Genomic DNA, 27151 nt, shown 5'->3' on the forward strand with positions numbered 1-27151 from the left:
TCACATTGTAAATGAGAATTTTTTAAAATTTTTAAATTGGTTATTGAAATAAAATAAAAATGAGGAGCCCTTAACAGTCAAACATGAAAAACATTTCACAAATGAATTCGGAGGAAAATCTAGTCAAAATGTCTCAAAATACCTTATGTACCAACTTTTCCCATAGAAAATGTTATCCAAAAAATTATCAAATTATTAACTTTGTTCCATCTGTTCTGAGACGACATTAAACTTGTGTGTGGATACCCAGGGTATGCGGGTACCATGTATTGAGACTTTGGAGGCTGCTTATGGTAGAGAAATTCATATTAAATTATCTGGAAACAGCTCTGGTAGACATTTCTGCAGTCAGCATGCCAATTGCACGCTGCCTCAAAACTTGAGATATTTGTGGCATTGTGTTGTATGACAAAACTGCATATTTCAGAGTGGCCTTTTTTTTGTTCCCAGCACAAAGTGCACCTCTGTAATGATCATGCTGTTTAATCAGCTTCTTGATATGCTACCTAACCCTAACCCTGTCAGGTGGATGGATTATCTTAACGTTTTGATAACCATGTAAATCTCTCGGACAAGGTAACTTTAATCAATATATTAGACTCTATTTACTCAGATTCGAAAATGCTAATTAGCGTCAACGTAGGCATTATGCAAAACTAATCCCTGCAAGCTCCTGCGTGTCATCTCTGACGCCTTTGCTAACAGGTATTGTGTCAATTTACAACTTGCACAAGACAGTTCACGGAACTGTCAATTGAAAAACATTTTGCGAGTTTATTCATTACTACATTTAGCTAACAGATAGTTAATCCAGAGATTATTACCTTTGCCTCGACAGTCTCGTCTAGATCCTCATGGCATTTGTAGTTCTTATGATAGCCACATTAGCAGCTAATTAGCATTACATTTTGGGGGGGGGTAAATACTTAGAGATATTTACATGGTTATCAAAATGTCATGTCAGGGTAAGCCTACATGAAACACAGCACTTATTTGAAGTGTTTCTAAAATCCCCAATGGGAACAATTTATGGTGGAATAACAATAGAAACCATGTTAGTTTGACCGCTAGGTTTTATGGGTATTATGACTCATACTGTGGTACTTACTCTATTTGTTATTAGGCAAACTAAGACGTCTCCCCCTTCTTGATAGCCCCCCTTTTGACGAGGAAGCACAAGTGTATCCTAGCACAGAAGAGTTTTACCATTTCTTCCACACACCCTTTGAATCAGCTGTTGTATTGTCGTCAGAGAAAAGCATGCACACATTTAAAAACAATATGCTACTTAACCTTTTATGTATAAAATGTATTGCAAAACTAACTTACATTTTTTTCATCGCTTTACACATTTATTTTGGGATCCACCCCGGTAAACGTCCTTTGCCTGATGGATAAGGACCATCTCATTCCATAAAAGCACATTTTCGTCCACATCACTCTCCTCACCCCCTCTCCTCCATTATTTTGACCTTTTTTCCAAAGGAGGCGAGAGAGGACTAGGAAGAAACGCAGGAGTTGAGCAAATCTAATTGAAAAAAAGCACCTACACACACTCTTGTCCTTACTTTAAGCCCCTTCTCTTTGTTTCTCCTGCTGTTAAGTCTGGTGCCGTCTTGTGATAATTTTTTTCAACAATTGTAAAGCAATTTTGGGTCATTGAAAAGCTCTACATATAGGTCTCATGTATTCGTATTATTGATCTAAAAGACGGATTGACTTTCAAAATCAAGCCTTCAACAATCAAACAAGAAAAGCACAAATCAATTTGGAGGAAAAGCTTGTCAAAATACCTTCTGCACCACATTTCCATGTAGAAAGAGTTACAGAAAAACTGAAATTATGTTCCTATTTCTTCTGAGACTACATTAAACTTGTGTATGGATCCCCAGGGTATGCAGGTATCACATATTGAGACACTGGACTCTCTCCTATGTGAGTTCTCTGATGTGATGTCATTTTGGAGCGCCGGGTGAAGCACTTCCCACACTGTGTGCACTCGTAGGGCTTCTCCCCGCTGTGAACCATAGCATGTCTGATCAGGTTGCACTGCTGGGTAAAACTCCTGCCACACTGATCGCAGGTGTACGGTTTCTCTCCGGTGTGACTCCGGAGGTGTACTTTGAGCTGGCAGAGACGCTGGAAGCTCTTCCCACAAAAGGTGCAGCTGAAACGCCTCTCGGTGGTGCCGCCTGACCTCCACTGAGTCCTCATTCTCTTCACCATGTTAAAACTACTGCGACTCAGGCTGTATTCTGAGAAGGTGGAGGTGGTGGCCATGTTTGACCCTGTCATGCACTCACTCAATCTCACTGTTGCTTCTGAAGCCCTGTATTGATGCTGCCTTGACTGTAGAGCTAAACTATTACCTACATTATTTGAGTTCAGCGTCTCGCTACTCTGTCCCTCTGGCATCTGTTGTCTAGTCTCATCAGCCGATGTCCTGATATGTCTTTTAATGTGTTTTGATGCACTGAACATATTAGCATGTGGTTTCCATATAGAAGAGTGAAGCGGTGGCCCCACTTCATTGGTCATCGTAGGAATGGATGGCAGCCCACTATGAGATGGGAAAATTGAGATATTCTGAGAGTACTCTTCTGTGGAATGAAAGGAGAAATCTGGGTGGCCATCAGGGTCAGTGTTTCTGCCTGGACCCACAGAGGTCCACAGCTGCCCATCATTGTCATCCATGACAAACTGGTCAGGTCCTGCCAGGGTTGTGGTCTGATCCAGCTCCTCCTCTTTCTCATCTTTCACCATCACTAGGTTTAGTGAGTCCTCGTCTGGCCGGTGCTGCTCTGTGCTGAACACCTCTGTAGATGAGAGCCGGGGTGTTCCTGGTTCCTCTGGACGATCAGAATTGGTGTAATGTTCCACGGAGTCTCTGGGAGATATATTGGGTTGTGTGATGAAGTCCTCATCACAGTGCCGTTGCTCAAAGGATGGTGGTTTCCCAGGCTTGGAACCAGACTCTAAAGATTTAGGGATCAACATAAATTAAACATTATAAAAGACCCTTAACAGTTGCAAAATACAACTGCATTTGAACGGACTGTGTGCGTACATGCACGCCATATGCCAGAACATAAAACACCCGACAGCAATGTAGCAATTTGGAACGTGCATACCACCACCCTCACACATTCTTCCATAGACAGACAGAGCAGTGCCCCTTATGGTCACACCCACCCTCTCCAGTGATCCTGAGCTCTTCCTGAGGGTCAGTCTTCCACACGTCCTCTGCTGTCTCCTCATCTTTGATCAGTATGGGTTCAGTCTCCACTCTCTGCTCCACATCTGTAGGCTGTAACAGGGACTGAGGTTATTACTCTGGGCGCACACCATATCTAACACTTTTATACTCATGAATCACACGAAAGCGGTAAATTCTCCTGATATTCCAATAACAGAATTGATCCAAAGGGTCAGGTCTCTATAACTCTAAAAGGTGATGTATCACACATGGAGATGAGAGTCCTCTTCAACTGCCATATTGTCTTCTCCCCACTGTGAGTTACTCCTCTGCTTGTTCAAAATAATCTTGACTGGATATGAAGATCTCTCTGATAACATGGGGTAAAAACCTGGAAAATAATTGTATTCAGTCAATTATTAGGATTATTCACACGTTTGTGTTTTTATTCATTTGTTCAAGATGCAATCAAATTACCGTGAAGTACTACCTTTTCTCCTGACTCGTCCTCGTGTCTTCTTCAGCTCGCTCTCCATCATTTGACACTTCTTTTTCAGTACATCAATATCACGCTGGCTTTGGGTCATTTCCAAACGTATAACAGCACAGCTATCATCTACACGATTGCTTATTTCTGCTACAGCTGCTTTAGCCAATACCTCAAGAATGGATACCAACTGCGCCTGAAAATTGCAGCTGGCCATCTTGTCCAACCCAGGATTCTCTGTGATTAAGTAAATAGAATACAATTCTCTAACTAGCCAGTGTGTAAGAAACAATCCGTTTATTTATAGTTCTAACACTATGGCAAATGGCCCAATTTGGTATGTGTAAGAAGAGAACGAGTCGCGCAAACAATGTTGTTGATAAATAGCAGCAATGTTGGAAGTGGGATATTCGTATGTAATCGCACTTCCGTTCAACTCATAAGGTATTACCGTAAATATGAGACTGCAACAGCCCTTCAAATGTGGTATAGTTTGACACTGGCAAAGTACCAGGGTGTATTCAGGCCCAACCGGCCACTGGATGGCGGTATTATTTATTTTACGTCGTGTGTCATGTTACAAACGACGTAAAGGGAAAAGTACCGCCATCATGCAGCGGTTTGGGCTAGGTGTATTCTTGTCTGCACGTAGAGCAGACATATCTATTTACAAAAAAATACGACAAAGAATTCAGATAGTAAAACGTATTTTTTTAGTTAAATAGATATGGCTACATGTTGGGGAGAGTGCAGTGGCAGACATGATTATAAATGCAGCCAAGGCTATTTGCATTTATAATGCACAACGCATTGTGGTAAAATACAAAAACACTTTTCAACCATTCATACAAATTACATTATATTATATATATTATCAAATATTGTCATCTCCGTTCTCATCCACACAACCTAATGAAACCATTCTGAAAATGTGGTATGGTATTTATTAAAGGAGAGAAAAGAGAAATAACATGTTTGACACAGCTGGGGAACAAAGGACAAAAAAACTTGTTTAATGTGAACTTAAAATGAAACTTCATTTATATATTTCAAGTAACTATTGCATACTACATGCATTATAGCTGATTTACATTGAGGTCCTTCTCTTAGGTTTTTAAAGGCATGTACATACAGTTGAAGTCGGAAGTTTACATACACTTAGGTTGGAGTCATTAAAACTCGTTTTTCAACCACTCCACAAATTTCTTGTTAACTAACTATAGTTTTGGCAAGTCGGTTAGGACATCTACTTAGTGCACGACGCAAACAATGGTTTCACAATTCCAGTGGAACAGAAGTTTACATACACTAAGTCGACTGTGCCTTTAAACAGCTTGGAAAATTCCAGAAAATGATGTAATGTCTTTCTAAGCCACTGATAGGCTAATTGACATAATTTGAGTCAAAGCCTACCTTCCAACTCAGCACCTCTTTGCTTGACATCATGGGAAAATCAAAAGAAATCAGCCAAGACCTCAGAAAAAAAAATGTAAACCTCCACAAGTCTGGTTCATCCTTGGGAGCAATTTCCAAACGCCTGAAGGTACCACGTTCATCTGTACAAAAAAATAGTACGCAAGTATAAACACCATGGGACCAGGCAGCCGTCATACCGCTCAGGAAGGAGACGCGTTCTGTCTCCTAGATATGAACGTACTTTGGTGCGGAAAGTGCAAATCAATCCCAGAACAGCCGCAAAGGACCTTGTGAAGATGCTGGAGAAAACAGGTACAAAAATATCTATCTCCACAGTAAAACGAGTCCTATATCGACATAACCTGAAAGGCTGCTCAGCAAGGAAGAAGCCGCCATAAAAAAAATCCAGACTACGGTTTGCAACTGCACATGGGTACAAAGATTGTACTTTTTGGAGAAATGTCCTCTGGTCTGATGAAACAAAAATTGAACTGTTTGGCCATAATGACCATCGTTATCTTTGGCGGAAAAAGGGGGAGGCTTGCAAGCCGAAGAACCCCATCCCAACCGTGAAGCACGGGGGTGGCAGCTTTAAAAGGCTAACTGATTTTTAGAAAACCCTTTAGCAATTATGTTAGCACAGCTGAAAACTGTTGTGCTAATTAAAGAAGCAATAAAAACAGCCTTCTTTAGACCAGTTGAGTATCTGGAGCATCAGCATTTGTGGGTTTGATTACAGGCTCAAAACGGCCAGAAACAAATAACTTTTTTCTCAAACTCATCAGTCTATTATTTGAATGAAGGCTATTAATGAAGGCTATTCCATGTGATTAATTGCCAAGAAATAGAAGATCTCGTACAACGCTGTGTACTACTATCTTCACAGAACAGCGCAAACTGGCCCTAACCAGAATAGAAAGAGGAGTGGGAGGCCCCGGTGCACAACTGAGCAAGAGGACAAGTACATTAGAGCAGGGGTGTCAAAGTCAAATGGACGGAGGGCCAAATAAAAAAATCAGCTACAAGACGAGGGCCGGACTGTTCGAATGTTCATTGAAAAATTTTTAAATGACGCATATAGTCTAGTGAACCTAATTGAACCTACTGAAAACCTAACAAATATATTACAATATGATCAGATAAATAAAGCAATATTTTCTTATGGCTCTGTCAGTAATCTTTAATTTTCAACAGACACAAAAGACACATTTCCTTTATATAAATATCCCCATAACATGAACATTAAATGAAAGAAACCGGTATTCAAGGCACCATCAGTAGACTATATTTTCTATTTTAGCAAAAGTGGGCTAAATTTACTTCAAAGAAAAAACAATAATAGCAATTTTCTATCATCCACTCAACTGAAATATTTTTAAAATATAATTGGATTGAAATACAAAAAAATAAAGTGCAAAAATCTATTAATCAAAAACAACACTTTGTTTAAGGAGAAGTAACATGCAGTGAAAACAAATATTAAATTTTAACTTTTAAACTTGAACTGAGTAAAAACTCTAAATATGTGATTGCACAGTAATGTTCACTTGTTTGAGGTTGAGGGTGATACTTGGTGGTGTCCCATCTTTTCCACAAGTTCATCAATGTTCGGGGTAAGGCTCTGAGCTGAAGAAATCCTCAGAATTGAGTGGAGGTGTTCAGCAGTAAGTCGACTTCTGTGTGATGTTTTGTTCAGGTTCATCAAAGAAAACAGTTGTTCACACAGGTATGTGCTGCCAAACATAGACAACGTTTGAGCAGCCTGGATGCGCAGCTGGGGCATTGTGCCGGGGAGGAAACGGGCGAACTCCGCAGCACCCACTGCCGCATATTTTGCCCTCAGTGCATCATTGCATTGGAGGTCAATCAACTCCATTTGGAGGTTTGGTGGTGAGCTTTCCACGTCAACAGCAAATGGGTTACCGAGCAGTTCCAACCTGCTTTTTTGTGCTTCAAAGTCAGCAAATCGGCGTCGAAAGTCAGCGGCAAGCATACCTATTTTATCAGCCAACTGTGTGCTCGGGAACGCACTGGTAGAGAGCTTCTCTTTCATGGTCTGGCAGCTGGGAAAGTGGCTCAAATTTTCTTTCCGCATCTGCGTCTCCCACAGAGTCAGTTTGGTTTTAAATGCCTTCACTGTACTGTACATATCAGAGATGACACGATCCCGACCCTGCAGCTGCAAGTTTATTGCATTCAGATGACTCGTAATGTCACACAGAAAAGCCATTTCACACAGAAACATTTCGTCTCGGAGTTGTGTTGTGTCTTTCCCTTTGCTGTCCAAGAACAGACAAATCTCCTCACGAAGCTCGAAACATCTTTGAAGCACCTTTCCCTGGCTTAGCCATCGCACCTCTGTGTGATAAGGCAAATCACCATGCTCCGTTTCTAACTCCGTCAGAAATGCCTTGAACTGGCGGTGATTCAAACCTTTGGCTCTGATAAAGTTAACTGTGCGCGTGATGATGCTCATTACATGCTCCATTTTCAAGGCTTTACCGCACAACGCTTCCTGGTGTATGATACAATGATAAGCTGTCAGCTCACCTGTCGCGTTTTCCTCTTGCATCTTTTCCCGTATCTTCGCCACCAGTCCGCTCCTGTGTCCACACATCGCAGGTGCTCCGTCGGTTGTCAAACCCACGAGTTTTTCCCAAGGCAGCTCCATCTCATTTACACATCTTGACACCTCTTCATACAAATCATGCCCCGTAGTTGTGCCATGCATAGGACGTAAAGCCAAAAACTCCTCTGTCACGCTTAGGTTGGAGTCCACTCCGCGGATGAAAATTGACAACTGGGCAATGTCAGAAATGTCGGTGCTCTCATCCACAGCCAAGGAATATGCAATAAAATCTTTTCCCTTTTTCACAAGCTGCTCTTTTAGATTGATGGACAACTGGTCTACTCTCTCGGCAATGGTGTTTCTGCTCAGACTCACATTTAAAAAGAGTTGCCTTTTTTCTGGGCAAACTTCGTCACAAACTTTAATCATGCAGTTTTTGATGAAATCCCCCTCCGTAAATGGCCGGGCTGATTTAGCGATCTCTTCTGCCAAAATAAAACTGGCCTTGACAGCAGCCTGGCCTTGTGATTTGGCTTTTTTGAACAGAGCCTGTCGAGATTTGAGGCCTCGTTTTAATTCCTCTGCCTTTTGTAGCCTTTGTTCCATGTCCATATTCTTGTTTTTGTCCGCGTGTTTCGTTTCATAATGTCGTCTCAGATTATACTCTTTCAGTACCGCCACACTTTCTCCACACAGAAGACACACAGGTTTTCCAGCTACCTTCGTGAACATATACTCCGACTCCCACCTTGTTTGAAACCCCCGGTTCTCAGTATCCACCTTCCGTTTTGCCATTTTTGATGGGTATCTGAAAGTTAATTTTACTGTGATGCTGACGACTGCTGTGCCAATAAATATTGAAATGAAGCAGCCTACTGCTCGGTGCGTCACCTTTGCATTGTGGGAAATGTAGTATTGGTGCGTGTAAAAGATCTGCGGGCTGCCGGCTTGCTGCGGGCCGGTTCTAATAATAAATCAAGATCATCCCAGGGGCCGTAAAAAACCTTCTTGCGGGCCGGATGTGGCCCGCGGGCCTTGACTCTGACATATGTGCATTAGAGTGTCTAGTTTGAGAAATAGACGCCTCACAAGTCAACTGGCAGCTTCATTAAATAGTACCAGCAAAACACCAGTCTCAACGTCAACAGTGAAGAGGCGACTCCGGGATGCTGGCCTTCTAGGCAAGAACATTTCTAAGTGACCCCAAACTTTTGAACGGTAGTGTAAGTAGAGGTATTAGATAAAGAGTATGCATATTAGATCGTGTGTAGAAGATAACAGGTGGTGTTGATTGAGCTGCATGAGAGAATATGCATAACAGTACAGCAGTACTGATATATCTGTGAGAGAGTAAGTTAATTAGGGCTGTGTGTGTGTATACAGCAGTGTGTGTATACAATGACTGTGTGTACACTGGGTGGTTATTCTCTCCAGGAGAGGAAGTAGAGCTCACCCAGTGCATCGCTACACACCAGTTCACTGGAGCAGTGTGGGTTCACCTCCAAGACCAGAACAGGACCCGCACACACAAACCAACCCACCCGTACAGTAGCACAGAGAAATAGTGTAAGCACACACACAAAGTACTTATGTAAAAATACTTTAAAGTACTACTTAAGGTTTTTGGGGTATCTGTACTTTACTATTTCTATTTTTTTGCCAACTATTACTTCACTACATTCCTAAAGAAAATAATGTACTTTTTACTCAATACATTTTCCCAGACACCCAAATGTACTCGTTACATTTTGACAGGAAAATGGTCCATTTCACAACTTATCAAGCGATCATCCCTGGTCATCCCTACTGCCTCTGATCTGGCGGACTCACTAAAAACAAATGCTTTGTTTGTAAATTATGTCTGACTGTTGGAGTGTTCTCCTGGCTCTCCGCCAATAAATAAATAAAATAGAATGTTGCCATCTGGTTTGTTTAATATAAGACATTTGAAATGGTTTATACTTTTGATACTTAAGTACATTTGAGCAATTCCATTTACTTTTGATAATTAAGTATATTTAAAACCAAATACTTTTAGACTTCTCAAGTTGTATTTCATTGGGTGACTTTCACTTTGACTAGTCATTTTATATTAAAGGTATCTTTACTTTTACTCAAGTATGACAATAGAGTACTTTTTCCACCACTGCCTGTACAGAGATGCAGATAGTGTAAGCATACAAACATAAACAGTATATTGCTGTGACTATTCATCCATTCTTTGAGAAATTATTTGAGTGTGTGAACATTTACGAGTTAGAATAACATCCACCTGTTTCTTGGTGTTTCTGTCCCACATTTTGACAGTTCTGTCATGGGACTTCGAGATCACCATCGTGCTGTTGACGAGTCACAGTACACTGATCCTGTGCCTAGGGAAAAATCAATCCAAAATAATATTCATCATCATCGAAAAAAGACATCAGTTTCATCAGAGGAAAAGGGAGAGCTCTTACAGGTTTCTTGCTGCTCCAGGAGTTGATGTTTGGTGGCTGCTTGAACCACATATTTCCCTTGGAATCTCCACACACAACCAACTCTGGAGACAGGACACAAATTACAGTGCCGTTAATAAATTATTCATATAACAATGTGTGTACACATTATTTGTTTACACAATATGTATCAAAATGTGTATGAGTATGCTGATGGACACCCCGACACCCCAAACCACAGCTCTGGCTGTTCTGAGGCCCTCTCCTCCCTGCCTCTTGCAGCCATCTCACTACAGTGGAAGTCAATTGAATTGCACATCATTGTGCCTGCAGGCCTGTCGTAGAACATGAAGCCTCTGAGCCTGACCCCACCTCTCCATCCCGCTGACCCTTAACATTCCACCCTTAACACATGGTCACTGTTACACCTTTCGAGTTTCGGGATGACTGATGTAAGAACAATACATAAGAAAGAGTAAGGTGAGATGTAAGACTGTTCCTACCTTGACTCTACACAGGTACACACAAGCGATGAAGTACGAAATCACTAAAAATTTGTTGACTTCCTGCTCACTCCATTATCTCCGCCCCGTTGATAGGCAAATCAATGAAGAGGTAAATCTTTGAAACTACTAATCATATAAATCTTTTTCTCTTCTCTATTTAGCCATCTACAGCATCTAATGAACCTTGATTCAGATGACCAGTTTTATACAGTCCCAGTGGTGTCAGTTTAGACAATGTACACAGTAAGTGTAGTTTCCAGATGTAAAATATAAAAGTTGTATAAACATGTATAGCCTATTACACAAACCAATATTTTATTGCCTCGTTTTGAAAAGACATACAGTAACTTAACACTTTGGGGCAGCAGAGTAATTTCCAAACCTTAACTGAAAATCAAGTTGAATTGAGTTATTAACCTGACCTGATATGAGACTGTCCCTTGTGGCAAGACGTGACATCCCAGATAGTCAGACACTTCCTAGACAATACAGACTAAATGGCTCCTACATATTATTCATCTAAAAGCACAGATTGACTCTTTCATTAAATACATTTGCTTGAATATAAATAATATGGTTTTATGATTTTGTGGTAGAAATATAAAATGTTAGTAGATGTAAATAAATAGGTTATTAAAAAAAGTGAGGATCCGTGAACAGTGAAACATGAAAACCATTTCACAAATCAATGAGGAGGAAAAGGTTGTCAACATTTCTCAAAATACTTTCTAAACCAAAATTTACATAGAAAGTGTTTCCGAAGCATAACGCAATTATGTTCCATCTGTTCTGAGACTATATTAAACTTGTGTGTGGATCCCCAGAGTATGCAGGTGCCAGGTGTGGAGACACTGCACTCTCTCCTATGTGAGTTCTCTGATGTGATGTCATATTGGAACGCTGGGTGAAGCATTTCCCACACTGTGTGCACTCGAAGGGCTTCTCCCCACTGTGGACCACAGCATGTCTGATCAAGTTGCACTGCTTGGTAAAACTCCTGCCACACTGTTCACAGGTGTACGGTTTCTCTCCGGTGTGACTCCGGAGGTGTACTTTGAGCTGGCAGAGACGCTGGAAGCTCTTCCCACAGAAGGTGCAGCTGAAACGCCTCTCAGTGGTGCCGCCCGACCTCCACTGAGTCCTCATTCTCTTCACCATGTTAAAACTACTGTGACTCAGGCTGTATCCAGAGAAGGTGGAGGTGGTGGCCATGTTTGACCCTGTCATGCACTCACTCAATCTCACTGTTGCTTCTGAAGCCCTGTACTGATGCTTTCTTGGCTGTAGAGCTAAACTATTTCCATCATTATTTGAGTTCAGCGTCTCGCTGCTCTGTCCCTCTGGCATCTGTTGTCTAGTCTCATCAGCCAATGTCCTGACATGTCTTGTCATGTGTTTTGCTGCACTGAACATGTTAGCATGTGGTTTCCATATAGAAGAGTGAAGCGATGGCCCCACTTCATCTGTCATAGTAGGAACAGATGGCAGCCCACTATGAGATGGGTAAATTGAGATATTCTGAGAGTACTCTTCTGTGGAATGAAAGGAGAAATCTGGGTGGCAGACAGGGTCAGTGTCTCTGCCTGGATCCACAGAGGTCCACAGCTGCCCATCAGTCTCATCCATGACAAACTGGTCAGGTCCTGCCAGGGCCGTGGTCTGATCCAGCTCCTCCTCTTTCACCATCACTAGGTCTAGTGAGTCCTCGTCCGGCCGGTGCTGCTCTGTACTGAACACCTCTGTAGATGCGAGCCGGGGTGTTCCTGGTTCCTCTGGACGATCAGAATTGGGGTAATGTTCCACTGAGTCTCTGGGAGATATATTGGGTTGTGTGATGAAGTCCTCATCACAGTGCCGTTGCTCAAATGATGGTGATTTCCCAGGCTTGGAACCAGATTCTAGAGATTTGGGGATAAACATAAAAGAAACATTACAAAAAGACCCTTAAGAGCAAAACATGACTGCTTTAGAGCTGATTGTGTGTACGTGCACTAAATATGCCAGAACATAAAACAACAATGTAGCAATTTGGAACGTGCATACCACCACACCCACACAGTCTTCCATAGACAGACAGAGCAGTACCCCTTATGGTCACACCCACCCTCTCCAGTGATCCTGAGCTCTTCCTGAGGGTCAGTCTTCCACACGTCCTCTGCTGTCTCCTCATCTTTGATCAGTATGAGTTCAGTCTTCACTCCCTGCTCCACATCGGTAGACTAACAGGGGACTGAGGTTATTACTCTGGACACACAGCATATCTAACCCTTTTCATACTCATGAATCACACAAAAGCGATAAAACTCCTGATAAGCCAATATCAGAATTTATCTTAGTTGTTAAAGGTGATGTATCACACCTGGGGTTGAGAGTCCTGTTCAACAGCCAGCTCTTCGTCTCTGCACTGTGAGCTACTCCTCTGCTTATTCAAAACAATTTTGACTGGATATGAAGATCTCTCTGATGCCATAGAGTAAAAAGCAAGAAAATAATTGTATTCAGTCAAATATTAGAGCTATTCACACATTTGGGTTTCGCATATCCAATCAATTTACTAGCCTGGAGACCCGATGTTGAATTTCATAGAAATTTCATAGAAATAGAGCAGGAAAGTTCTCTCACGACGTCTACAAGCCAGAATGTCAAATAAAACAATAGTTTAACTTACTTTACTGGTTGTCGATGTATTTGTTCCTTTTGCAGGTACATTACATGACCAAAAGTATGTGGACACCTGCTCCTCGAACAACTCATTCCAAAATCATGGGTATTAATATGGAGTTGGTCCCCCTTGGCTGCTACAACAGCATCCACTCTTCTGGGAAGGCTTTCCACCAGATGTTGGAACATTGCTGCAAGGACTTGCTTCCATTCAGCCACAAGAATATTTGTGATATTTGACACTGATGTTGGGCAATAAGGCCTGGCTCGCAGACGGCGTTCTAATTCATCCCAAAGATGTTCGATGGGGTTGAGGTCAGGGCTCTGTGCAGGCAAGACAAGATATTCCACACCGATCTCATACCATTTCTGTATGGACCTCCCTTTGAGCACGGAGGCATTGTCATTCTGAAACAGGAAAGGGCCTTCCCCAAACTGTTGGAAACACAGAATCATCTAGAATGTCATTGTATGCTGTAGCGTTAATATTTCCCTTCACTGGAACTAAGGGGCCTAGCTGAACCATGAAAAACAGCCCCAGACCATTATTCCTCCTCTACCAAACTTTACAGTTGGCACTATGCATTTGGGCAGGTAGCGTTCTCCTGGCATCCGTCGAACTGCTAGATGGTGAAGCGTGATTTATCACTCCAGAGAACATGTTTCCATTGCTCCAGAGTCCATCGGTGGCGAGCTTCATGCCACTCCAGCCGACGCTTGGCATTGCGCATGGTAATCTTAGGATTGTGTGTGGCTGCTCGTCCATGGAAACTAATTTCATGAAGCTCCCGACAAACAGTTCTTGTGCTCACGTTGCTTCCAGAGGCAGTTTCGAACTCGGTAGTGAGTGTTGCAACTGAGGACAGACAATTTTTACGCGATGCTCGCTTCAGCACTCCCGACCTGTGAGCTTGTGTGGTCTACCGCTTGGCGTTGTTGCTCCTAGATGTTCCCACTTCACAATAACAGCACTTACAGTTGACCGGCACAGCTCTAGCAAGGCAGAAATTTGACGAATTGACTTGTTGGAAAGGTGGCATCCTATGAGGGTGCCACGTTGAAAGTCACCAAGCTGTTCATTAAGGCCATTCTACTTGCCAATGTTTGTCTATGGCAATTGCATGGCTATGTGCTCGATTTTATACACCTGTCAGCAACAGGTGTGGTTGAAATTGCCGAATCCACTAATTTGAAGGGTTGTCCACGTACTGTTGTATTTATAGTATAGGAATGCGAGACAATATAACCCACAGGAAAGTATAATTACACTTTTCAAATCCAATCAACAGGACCTGAAAATTTGTAATATCCTATGTTTCTCAAGAGTCGTGGTTGAACGAGGACATGGGCATGAACTCAGCAAAAAAGAAACGTCCTCTCACTGTCAATTGCGTTTATTTTCAGCAAACTTAACATGTGTAATATTTGTATGAACATAACAAGATTCAACAACTGAGACAAACTGAACAAGTTCAACAGACATGTGACTAACAGAAATTGAATAATGTGTTCCTGAACAAAGGGGGTCGGTCAAAATCAAAAGTAACAGTCAATGCAGCTGTTGGCCACACCAGATAATAAGTACTGCAGTGCATCTCCTCAAAGACTGCACCAGATTTGCCAGTTCTTGCTGTGAGTTGTTTCCCCACTCTTCCACCAAGACACCTGCAAGTTCCCGGACATTTCTGGGGGGAATGGCCCTAGCCCTCACTCTCCGATCCAACAGGTCCCAGACGTGCTCAATGGGATTAAGATCCGGGCTCGTCACTGGCCATGGCAGAACACCGACATTCCTGTCTTGCAGGAAATCACGCAGAGAACGAGCAGTATGGCTCGTGGCATTGTCATGCTGAAGGGTCATGTCAGGATGAGCCTGCAGGAAGGGTACCACATGAGGGAGGAGGATGTCTTCCCTGTAACGCACAGCATTGAGATTGCCTGCAATGACAACAAGCTCAGTCCGATGATGCTGTGACACACTGCCCCAGACCATGACGGACCCTCCACCTCCAAATCGATCCCGCTCCAGAGTACAGGCCTCGGTGAAACGCTCATTCCTTCGACCATAAACGCAAATCCGACCATCACCCCTGGTGAGACAAAACCACAACTTGTCAGTGAAAAGCTTTTTTTGCCAGTCCTGTCTGATCCAGGGACGGTGGGTTTGTACCCATAGGCAACGTTGTTGTCTGTGATGTCTGGTGAGGACCTGCCTTACAACTGGCCTACAAGCCCACAGTACAGCCTCTCTCAGCCTATTGCGGACAGTCTGAGCACTGGTGGAGGGGTTGTGCGTTCCTGGTGTAACTCGGGCAGTTGTTGTTGCCATCCTGTACCTGTCCCGCAGGTGTGAGGTTCGGCTGTACCGATCCTGTGCAGGTGTTGTTACACGTGGTCTGCCACTGCGAGGATGATCAGCTGTCCGTCTTGTCTCCCTGTAGCGCTGTCTTAGGCGTCACACAGTACAGAGGTTGCAATGTATTGCCCTGGCCACATCTGCAGTTCTCATGCCTCCTTGCATCATGCCTTAGGCATGTGCACGCAGATTAGCAGGGACCCTGGGCATCTTTCTTTTGGTGTTTTTCAGAGTCAGTAGAAAGGCCTCTTTACTGTCGTACGTTTTCATAACTGTGACCTTAATTGCCTACCATCTGTAAGCTGTTAGTGTCTTAATGACCATTCCACAGGTGCATGTTCATTAATTATTTATGGTTCATTGAACAAGCAAGGGAAACAGTGTTTAAACCATTTACAATGAAGATCTGTGAAGTTATTTTGATTTTTACAAATTTATCTTTGAAAGACAGGGTCTGAAAAGGGGACGTTTCTTTTTTTGCCGAATTTACATCTCGCTGGTTTTTCCATGCATCATCAAGCCCAGATGGCAGATTCGGGTAAGGCGAAGGGAGGAGGTGGGTGTCTCTTTGTTAACAACAGCTGGTGTGTGACCTTTAATGTTAAGGAAGTGTTGAGTTGTTGCTCGCATGACTTAGAATACCTCCTGATAAGCTGCAGACCATACTATGTACTATATTTCTCGTAGCCATTTAACACCAAACATATGCAGGCACTAAGACCACACGTAACAAGCTGTATAGGGCCATAAGCAAACAAGAAAATGCACATTCAGAGGTGGCGTGTCTTGTGGCCGCTGATTTTAATGCAGGGAAACTGAAATCCGTTTTACCAAATTGTTACCAGTATGTCATCACCTGTGCAACTAGAGGCGACAGAACTCGAGATCACCTTTACACCACACACAGAAACGCATACAAGGCCCTCCCTCGCCCTCCCTCTTGCAAATCAGACAATAACTCTATCTTCCTGCTTCCTGTTTACAAAAAAATAAAACAAAAAGTACCAGTGACAAGCTCAATACGGAAGTGGTCAGATGAAGCGGATGCTAAGCTACAGGACTGCACAGATTGGAAAATGTTCCGGGATTCATCTGGTAACGCTGAAGAATCATCGGCTTCATTAATAAGTGCATCAACGATGTTGTCCCCACAGTGACTGTACATACATACCATAACCAGAAGCCATGTTTTACATCCGCACTGAGCTAAAGCCTACAGCTGCCGCTTTCAAGGAACGGGACACTAATCCAGACGCTTTTAAGAAATCCTGCTATAAACTCAGACGAGCCATCAAACACGCAAAGCTTCCATAGAGGACTAAGATCGAATTCCACTATGCCGGCTCTGACGCTTGACGGATGTGGCAGGGCTGGCAAACTATCACGAATTAGAAAGGAAACTCAGCCGCGAGCTTCCCAGCGACACGAGCCTACCAGACGAGCTAACAGGTGGTGCTCTCATGCATGGTTCAGTGTTGCTTGACACTGAACCATGCATGAGAGCACCAGCTGTTCCAGATCACAGTAGTGATCTTGCTCTCTGTAGCCAATGTGAGTAAGACCTTTAAAACAGATTAACATTCGCAAGGCTGGGGCCAGATGGAATAGCAGGACGAGTACTCAGACCATGCGCTGACCAGCCGGTCTGTAATAACAACCTGTTTCAATCAGACCACCATTGTCCCCCTTCCAAAGAACGCCAAGGTAACCTGCCTAAATTACTATCGCTTCGAACCATTCACATCTATAGCAAATAAATGGTTTGAAAGACTGGTCATGGCTCCCCTCCTGTACTCCCTGTTCACTCACCATTGCGTGGCGGTGCACGACTCCAACACCATCAATTTGCTGAAAACAACGGTGGTAGGACTGATCACCGACGGCGAGGCAGCCTTTTGGGAGGGTGTCAGAGACCTGGTAGTGTGGTGCAAAGACAGAAACCTCTCCTTTAACGTCAGCAATTATTGTTGACTACAAGAAACTAAGGAGCGAGCGCTTCAAGTTCCTCAGTGTTCACATCAATTAGGAATTAACATGATCCACACACACCCACATAGTTGTGAAGAGGACATGACAGCGCCTCCTCCCCCTTAGGAAGGATGGGCCCTCAGATCCTCAAAAGATTCTACAGCTGCACCATTGAGAGCATCATGACTGGCTCCATCACTGCTTGGTATGGCAACTGCAAGGGGCCCGACCGCAAGCCGCTATTGAGGGTGGTGAGTACTGGGGGTCGAGCTCCCTGCCATCCAGGACCTTTATACCAGGCGGTGTCAGAGGAAGAATCCAGTCACCATAGCCATAGACCGCAAGGCAAACGGTACCAGTTCACCAAGTCTGGAACCAACAGGACCCTGAACAGCTTCTACCACGAACCAATAAGACAGCAAATCAAGGCTGCTAAATAGCTAATCAAATGGCTACCCAAACTACCTGCATTGAACCTTTAACTAACCATCTTGCATTGACTCTATGCGCGCGAATGCATGCACGCACACACTAGAGGTCGACCGATTAATCGGAATGGCCGATTAATTAGGGCTGATTTCAAGTTTTCATAACAATCGGAAATCAGTATTTTTGGGCGCCGATTTTGCCAATTTTATTTAATTAGGCAAGTCAGTTAAGAACACATTCTTAGTTTCAATGACGGCCTAGGAGGCAGAACGACAGAGTTTTACCCTGTCAGCTCGGGGGATTCAATCTTGCAACCTTACAGTTAACTAGTCCAATGCTCTAACCACCTGATTACATTGCACTCCACGAGGAGCCTGCCTGTTACGCGAATGCAATAAGCCAAGGTAAGTTGCTAGCAAGCATTAAACTTATCTTATAAAAAACAATCAACGACTGTCGTTGCCCCAATGTGTACTTTATCCATAAACATCAATGCCTTTCTTAAAATCAATACACAAGTATATATTTTTAAACCTGCATATTTAGCTAAAAGAAATCCAGGTTATCAGGCAATATTAACCAGGTAAAATTGTGTCACCTCTTGCGTTCATTGCACGCAGAGTCAGGGTATTTGCAACAGTTTGGGTTGCCTGGCTCTTTGCGAACTAATTTGCCAGAATTTTACGTAATTATGACATAACATTGAAGGTTGTGCAATGTAACAGGAATATTTATACTCATGGATGCCACCCGTTAGATAAAATACGGAACGGAATAAACGTTTTGTTTTCGAGATGATAGTTTCCGGATTTGACCTAAGGCTCAGATTTCTGTGTGTTTATTATAGTAAAGTCTATGATTTGATATTTGATAGAGCAGTCCGAGGGGTGGTAGGCAGCAGCAGGCTCGTAATAGTCAAAGGTATATGGTTTAGAGAGAAATAGTCGACGCGTTATAATTCCTGTAATAACTTGCGGCTGAACTTGAAAGGGGTTCGTTCATTCGTTATTTTACCGTTCATGTCTTCCATAGAGAATGTCTTGATCTACTTCAAATAAGGTCTGTGTTTCGTGCAGGCTTAAACCGCCTCTGCGTTTTGATACCCGTGTAAATCTCACTAGGATTGTAGTATCTGGGATCTACATCTGTTTATATTAGTTACTGTGCTGTTACTAAGCAGTAATGCATTACGGCAGTGTTACATTACTACACCTAATAGGAAATGCACATGCGCACTGGGGTGCCGGGAACTGTAGCGCACGAGGGGTTTTGACTAAACGAAAACTAACCGTCTTTCCTCCTGCCTGGTCATTTCTCCACAACACAAATATTACAGTGGCGACGAGGTGATTAAACTACATAAACGAACATTGCTTGAAGGGAAGAATGTTGCGTGAGTAATGAAACTCAAAATAATTATGTAATTCGTCAGTTATTTTTTATTTTCTTTCGCCAGTAGAGAAGGCTAAGCACTGCTAGCACTGCTAGTACAGTATTCAGGAGCTGCCAAGTAGCAAGACTATTGGAGTCCAGAATAGGGACACTGTCCTCTGGTGGTTAAATTAAAAAAACTGTCATTGAACCCATTGAAATTAGGCGATCTCAGTGGAGAAATATTGTAAAAAAAAAAAAGGAAGAAGGAACGTAACACGGTGTGTACATTATTACAAATGAGTGCAGTGAATGAAGTAATTGCAGAAACTTCTGAAGTGAAGAATTAGATGAAAATTAAGGAATACAAGGAATAAGGAAACTGAACAATTAATTGTGAAAATGGCAACCATTGGTCGAGTATCAGAGTTTGAGGCTATAAAAGAGGATTTTGATTCCTATTTGGAGCGTTTTGAGCGTTGGCTGGCTGCAAATGAAATCAAAGATGAAAAGAAAGCAGACGTATTTCTCAGTGTTTTGGGTCCAACTGAGTATGGATTGCTGAAAGTTCTCATTGAACCAATAAAAGCAGTGGAGTTGCACTAGGCAGAACTGACTGAAACTCTTTCAAGGTATTTCAAGCCTAAGCCAATTCTCATTGCAGAACGTTTCAGATATTACCAACGTCACCAGGGTCAAGGGGAAACCGTGGCTGACTACATCCTTGCTTTAAAAAGGTTGGCAAGTACATGTGAGTTTGCACGATTTCTTGATGATGCTCTCCGAGACAAGTTTGTATGTGGTCTCACAGGTGAAGCATATCACAGAAGGCTCCTGTCAGAGAAGGACCTGACCTTTAAGAAAGCCTGTGATATAGCACTTGGACTTGAGCTTGCCCACAGGGATACTATTGAGCTATCGGGACATGCAGAACGTCAGAAAGGTGTTCACAAGTTCAGTGATGCACGTGGTGAAAAAAGCTCACAAAAGTCACTTTTTTCAGTCCCGTCCTCAAGGTTACACAAGAACAAAGCAGCCCACATCTCAAAGGTCTAAGCCAAGTTGCTACAGATGTGGGGGAGATAATCATCAGCACAGTGAATGTCGATTCCAAAATGAAAAGTGCCACAATTGTGGAAAGGTTGGACATTTGCAGAGAGTGTGTAAGTCCTCAAAATGCACAGCAAGAGTGCACAAAGTGTCAGACGCAGCACAGGAAGAGGAAGTTACAACTGAAACAGTAGTGGAACTGTTCACAGTGTACACAGCTCAACAACAAAAAGATGGAATCTATCTCAACATGGAGTTAGCAGGAAAACCAGTAAAAATGCAGCTGGACACCGGAGCGTCTGTATCTCTGGTTCCAGAGAGACTCTACAAAGAAAAACTGAAAGAGTGCCCTCTTCAGCCCGCGTCCATCCACCTTTCTTCATACACTGGTGACAGTATTCCTGTGTTAGGGCAGATCCAGGGAAAGGAGTGGACGCTACCGCTTGTCATTGTTACAGGAGAAAAATCAGCCTTGCTAGGCAGAAACTGGCTACAAAAGATCAAGTTGAACTGGGAAGAAATCTTCAGTCTGAGAAATGACAAACCAGTGAGTCAGGCTACACTAACATGCTGGAGACGCACAAATAACTTTTCAAAGATGGCTACGGTGAAATACATGACTTCACAGCAAAAGTGCACTACTTTTTTGTGATGTCCAAACTTGTGAAACATGAGGAGAATCCATAATGATGCAATTTGATGAAATTGTTATCGTAGTTTTTTTCTAATGCATGTCTTTTTTAAATTATTTTTTACCCCAATTTCGTGGTATCCAATTGTTGTAGTAGCTACTATCTTGTCTCATTGCTACAACTCCCGTACGTGCTCGGGAGAGACGAAGGCTGAATGTCATGCGTCCTCCAATACACAACCCAACCAGCCGTACTGCTTCTTAACACAGCGCACATCCAACCCGGAAGCCAGCCGCACCAATGTGTCGGAGGCTACACCGTGCACTGTGCCCGGCCCGCCACATCGCTGGTGCGCGATGAGACAAGGAGATCCCTACCGACCAATCCCTCCCTAACCCGAGCGACGCTAGGCCAATTGTGCGTCGCCCCACGGACCTCCCGGTCGCGGCCGGTTACAACAGAGCCTGGGCGCGAACCCAGGGCACAGCTGGCGCTGCAGTACAGCGCCCTTAACCACTGCGCCACCCGGGAGGCCGCAAGGTGCCATGTCATAGCTGACACCCCATTATTTTTGCAGACACCTTTGATCTTAATTCAGAACAGATACAGTATTAAAATGAGTTTTGGGAAAATGTGTTTGCATAAAAACCTGTGGGAGATTTTACAGTAATTCCATTACCAAGATTGCATCAGTTCTTCTACTAAATTAGTTTTTGTAAATGTTTCAGTGGAAATTGTTAAAAGTAGTCCTTGTGCATAGAGTTGTATGGTTTGTTAAACTTTGAAACGAATGGTTTTTGTTTGGCATACATTTCAAAGTAAAATAGTCAAATGAGTCAAAGTGTCATTCTGTTATAGTTGAATTGCCATGCTGCTACTGCTTCACATACGCTGCTGCTACATCTCTGTCTATCTGTCTACCTAGATGTACATACAGTGCCTACAGAAAGTATTCACAACCATTTACTTTTTCCAAAACAAATTGTTACAGCCTGAATGGATTATACTGAGATGTTGTGTCACTGGCACACACACAACACCCTATAATGTCAAAGTGGAATTATGTTTTTCAAAATGTTAACAAATTGTCGAGTCAATAAGTATTCAACACCTGTGTTATGGCATGCCTAAATAAGGTCAGGAGTAAACATTTGCTTAACAAGTCACATAATAAGTTACACGGACTCATTCTGTGTGCGATAAGTGTTTAAAATGATTTTTTTGAAAGATCTCTGTGCCCCACATATACAAATATCTGTAAGGTCCCTCAGTCGAGCAGTAAATTTCAAACACAGATTGAACCACAAAAAACAGGGAGGTTTTCCAATGCCTCGCAAAGAAGGGCACCTATTGGTAGATGGGTAAAAAAATAAAAATAAGACATTGAATATCCATTTGAGCATGGTGAAGTTATTAAATTACACGTTTGATGGTGTATCAATACACCCAGTCACTACAAAGATGTAGGTGTCCTTTCTAACTCAGTTGTTGATGAGAGGAAGGAAACCTCTCAGGGATTTCACCATCCATTACACCTTGATCACACCTACAGAGTTTTGCGCATCATCATCTGGATGTGTGTGCAACAAAAGTTCAACATTCACGTTATGCTACCATTTATGTCAAGTCTTCTACGCATACAATTTGGTGTATACTTTTGATAAATCCACAACCAGCACTATGAAAAGTTAATTTAATGATATTTTCCTGTGGATATATTTCTCACATTCCTACCTGCAAATAGACTAACTGCACGGACAACCGGTAAATTAAGTTCAAATATAACTTTATTCAAAATTATAGCTTGTAAGGTAACATTATAGATCGTGAGAGGAAACTTCCCTGATCCAAACGCTCATTTATGCCCGACGTTGAATCCAATTAAATTCAACGTCGGGGTCTCCACTCTCCAACATGAATTTACCATGAATAATAACACAACTACCTTTTCGTCTGCGCGTCTTCTCCAGCTCGCTCTCCATCATTTGCCACTTCCTTTTCAATACATCAATATCTCGCTGGCTTTGGGTCATTTCCAAACGTATAACAGCACAGCTATCATCTACACGTTTGTTTATTTCTGCTATAGCTGCTTTAGCTAATACCTCCATAATGGATACCAACTGCGCCTGAAAATTGCAGCTCGCCATCTTGTCCTGCCCAAATTATAGATGTGTATTCTCTATGTGAAGTAGATAATATAAAATGTCCAAGTTAATGTGCAATAAACAATCCGTAGATGTTGATAAATGGCAACAATGTAGTGAGTGGGTAACGTGTGAGCGAGCAATCGCTCTTCCGTTCAATTCGTGACGTAAGTATTTATTACCGTAAATATAAGACTACAACAGCCCTACAAAATTGGTGGTATTAGCACTGGCCAGTAAATACCAAGGTATAAACCAGACTGCATGTATGGTAGCCATATCTATTTACAAAAAATACGAATTCGAAAAAATAAAGAATTTGGATCGTAAAAACGTAATCTGTTTTTAAGTTAATAGATATGGCTACATGTAGGGGAGAGTGCAGTGCAATCCAGTGACAAACATGGTTATTAATGCATAAAATACTATTCAGTGCTTAATTTGAACCGGGTCCAGCACCTCTATGTTTTGGACTGTTTCGTTCCGGAACCTATTTGGCCAGATCCGGTACCTCTCGTGGCACGAAAAATAATTGTCCGTTGTATAAATTCGAATAAAAGCGATCGAAGTTCATTGAACTTAAATTTAAAATAATTTGCCAAAGTTATAGAATAACTGCTGTCTGTTCAGAAATAAATGAAATAATTCAGAATAGCCTGCTACACCATGAAAAAGACCATCATTTAGCCACAGAGGAGCAATAGCTTTTCTTTGTTGCCAATTATTATTTATTTTTTTCACCTTTATTTAACCAGGTAGGCAAGTTGAGAACAAGTTCTCATTTACAATTACGACCTGGCCAAGATAAAGCAAAGCAGTTCGACACATACAACGACACAGAGTTACACATGGAGTAAAACAAACATACAGTCAATAATACAGTAGAAACAAGTCTATATACGATGTGAGCAAATGAGGTGAGATAAGGGAGGGAAAGGCAAAACAAAAAAAAAGGCCATGGTGGCAAAGTAAATACAATATAGCAAGTAAAACACTGGAATGGTAGATTTGCAGTGGAAGAATGTGCAAAGTAGAAATACAAATAATGGGGTGTAAAGGAGCAAAATAAATACAGTAGGGAAAGAGGTAGTTGTTTGGGCTAAATTATAGATGGGCTATGTACAGGTGCAGTAATCTGTGAGCTGCTCTGACAGTTGGTGCTTAAAGCTAGTGAGGGAGATAAGTGTTTCCAGTTTCAGAGATTTTTGTAGTTCGTTCCAGTCATTGGCAGCAGAGAACTGGAAGGAGAGGCGGCCAAAGAAATAATTGGTTTTGGGGGTGACCAGAGAGATATACCTGCTGGAGCGCGTGCTACAGGTGGGTGATGCTATGGTGACCAGCGAGCTGAGATAAGGGGGGACTTTACCTAGCAGGGTCTTGTAGATGACATGGAGCCAGTGGGTTTGGCGACGAGTATGAAGCGAGGGCCAGCCAACGAGAGGGTACAGGTCGCAATGGTGGGTAGTATATGGGGCTTTGGTGACAAAACGGATTGCACTGTGATAGACTGCATCCAATTTGTTGAGTATGGTATTGGAGGCTATTTTGTAAATGACATCGCCAAAGTCGAGGATTGGTAGGATGGTCAGTTTTACAAGGGAATGTTTGGCAGCATGAGTGAAGGATGCTTTGTTGCGAAATAGGAAGCCAATTCTAGATTTAACTTTGGATTGGAGATGTTTGATGTGGGTCTGGAAGGAGAGTTTACAGTCTAACCAGACACCTAGGTATTTGTAGTTGTCCACGTATTCTAAGTCAGAGCCGTCCAGAGTAGTGATGTTGGACAGGCGGGCAGGTGCAGGCAGCGATCGGTTGAAGAGCATGCATTTAGTTTTACTTGTATTTAAGAGCAATTGGAGGCCACGGAAGGAGAGTTGTATGGCATTGAAGCTTGCCTGGAGGGTTGTTAACACAGTGTCCAAAGAAGGGCCAGAAGTATACAGAATGGTGTCGTCTGTGATGAGGTGGATCAGAGACTCACCAGCAGCAAGAGCGACATCATTGATGTATACAGAGAAGAGAGTCGGTCCAAGAATTGAACCCTGTGGCACCCCCATAGAGATTGCCAGAGGTCCGGACAGCAGACCCTCCGATTTGACACACTGAACTCTATCAGAGAAGTAGTTGGTGAACCAGGCGAGGCAATCATTTGAGAAACCAAGGCTGTCGAGTCTGCCGATGAGGATGTGGTGATTGACAGAGTCGAAAGCCTTGGCCAGATCAATGAATACGGCTGCACAGTAATGTTTCTTATCGATGGCGGTTAAGATATCGTTTAGGACCTTGAGCGTGGCTGAGGTGCACCCATGACCAGCTCTGAAACCAGATTGCATAGCAGAGAAGGTATGGGGAGATTCGAAATGGTTGGTAATCTGTTTGTTGACTTGGCTTTCGAAGACCTTAGAAAGGCAGGGAAGGATAGATATAGGTCTGTAGCAGTTTGGGTCAAGAGTGTCCCCCCCTTTGAAGAGGGGGATGACCGCAGCTGCTTGCCAATCTTTGGGAATCTCAGACGACATGAAAGAGAGGTTGACCAGGCTAGTAATAGGGGTTGCAACAATTTCGGCAGAACATTTTAGAAAGAAAGGGTCCAGATTGTCTAGGTGACAAGGTGCAACAGTATAGCTTCCGTCCTTCTCCTCGCCTCGAACCATGGACCCTCTGCACACATCAACAACTGACACCCACGAAGCATCGTTACCCATCGCACCACAAAAGCCACAGCCCTTGCAGAGCAAGGGGAGCAGCTACTTCAAGGTCTAAGAGCAAGTGACGTCACCGATTGAAACGCTATTAGCGCGCACCCCGCTAACTAGCTAGCCATTTCACATCGGTTACCAAAGCTCCCTCCTGTGATCTAAGAGGTATGTATCAGATGCTCAACATGCTCTGCTAACACCTACTGTAATGGTTGAGCCTTAACACACGAAAACAACACTAGACATTATGGAACACAAAGATTTTACTATCTCATCCTGGAATATACAAGGACTGAGGTCATCTGCCTTTGGCCCAAAGAGCAGGAACCCAGACTTCATCAAATGAATTGGAAATACATACATTGTCATCCTACAAGAAACATGGTATAGAGGAGACGGACCCACTCATTTCCTTCTAGGTTACAGAGAGCTGGTAGTCACATGCACCAAACTACCAGGTGTGAAACAGGAAAGAGACTCAGGGGGTATGCTAATTTGATATAGAACAGACATAACCCACTATTAAATTAGTCAAAACAGGAACATTTGACATCTGGCTAGAAATGAATAAGGAAATTATCTCAACAGAGAAAAATGTCCTTATGTGTGCTACCTATATCCTCCAATAGAATCCCTACACTTTAATGAAGACAGCTTCTCCATCAGCTTTTCCACATTCTGGTTGGGGTATGTACGTACAGTCACTGTGGGGATGACATCCTCGATGCACTTATTGATAAAGCCCGTGACTGATGTGGTGTACTCCTCAACGCCATCGGAAGAATCCCGGAACATATTCCAGTCTGTGCTAGCAAAACAGTCCTGTAATGTAGCATCTGCTTCATCTGACCACTTTTTTATAGACCGAGTCCCTGGTGCTTCCTGCTTTAAGTTTTGCTTGTAAGCAGGAATCAGGAGGATAGAGTTATGGTCAGATTTGCCAAATGGAGGGCGAGGGAGAGCTTTGTACGGAGTAGAGGTGGTCAAGAATGTTTTTTCTCTGTTTGCACTTTGGACATGTTGATAGAAATTCGGTAAAACTGATTTAAGTTTCCCTGCATTAAAGTCCCCGGCTACTAGGAACGCCGCCTCTGGATGAGCGTTTTCCTGTTTGCTTATGGCGGAATACAGCTCATTTACTGCGGTTTTAGTACCAACATCGCTCTGTGGTGGTATGTAGACAGCTACGAAAAATACAGATAATTTTCTGGGTAAATAGTGTGGTCTAC

The 27151-nt window shown here is 42.8% G+C and overlaps 2 protein-coding genes across 3 annotated transcripts; both read right to left on the reverse strand.

Annotated features, from left to right (window-relative positions):
• Window positions 1-4137, reverse strand: LOC110530555 (uncharacterized). 2 transcript variants are annotated; one of them, XM_021613736.3, is made up of 4 exons: window positions 3687-4137; window positions 3466-3587; window positions 3193-3307; window positions 1-2975 (listed from the first exon to the last, which is right to left on the reverse strand). In XM_021613736.3, the coding sequence occupies exons 1-4, from the start codon at window positions 3898-3900 to the stop codon at window positions 1864-1866; spliced, it is 1563 nt and encodes a 520-aa protein (XP_021469411.3). In that variant the 5' UTR covers window positions 3901-4137; the 3' UTR covers window positions 1-1863. The 2 variants fall into 2 exon arrangements, with proteins under 2 accessions (XP_021469411.3, XP_021469412.2); XM_021613737.3 differs by having other exon boundaries at window positions 3674-3792.
• A 6765-nt stretch (window positions 4138-10902) lies between these two features.
• Window positions 10903-23403, reverse strand: LOC110530559 (uncharacterized). Its single transcript, XM_021613744.3, has 4 exons — window positions 23022-23403; window positions 12969-13069; window positions 12714-12828; window positions 10903-12507 (listed from the first exon to the last, which is right to left on the reverse strand). Exons 1-4 carry the CDS (start codon window positions 23224-23226, stop codon window positions 11405-11407), a joined length of 1524 nt encoding a protein of 507 aa, XP_021469419.3. The 5' UTR covers window positions 23227-23403; the 3' UTR covers window positions 10903-11404.
• Window positions 23404-27151: the final 3748 nt, after the last annotated feature.

Source organism: Oncorhynchus mykiss, chromosome 8 (assembly GCF_057628025.1).
Source record: "Oncorhynchus mykiss isolate SJ-2025 chromosome 8, ASM5762802v1, whole genome shotgun sequence".
Lineage (NCBI taxonomy): Eukaryota > Metazoa > Chordata > Actinopteri > Salmoniformes > Salmonidae > Oncorhynchus > Oncorhynchus mykiss.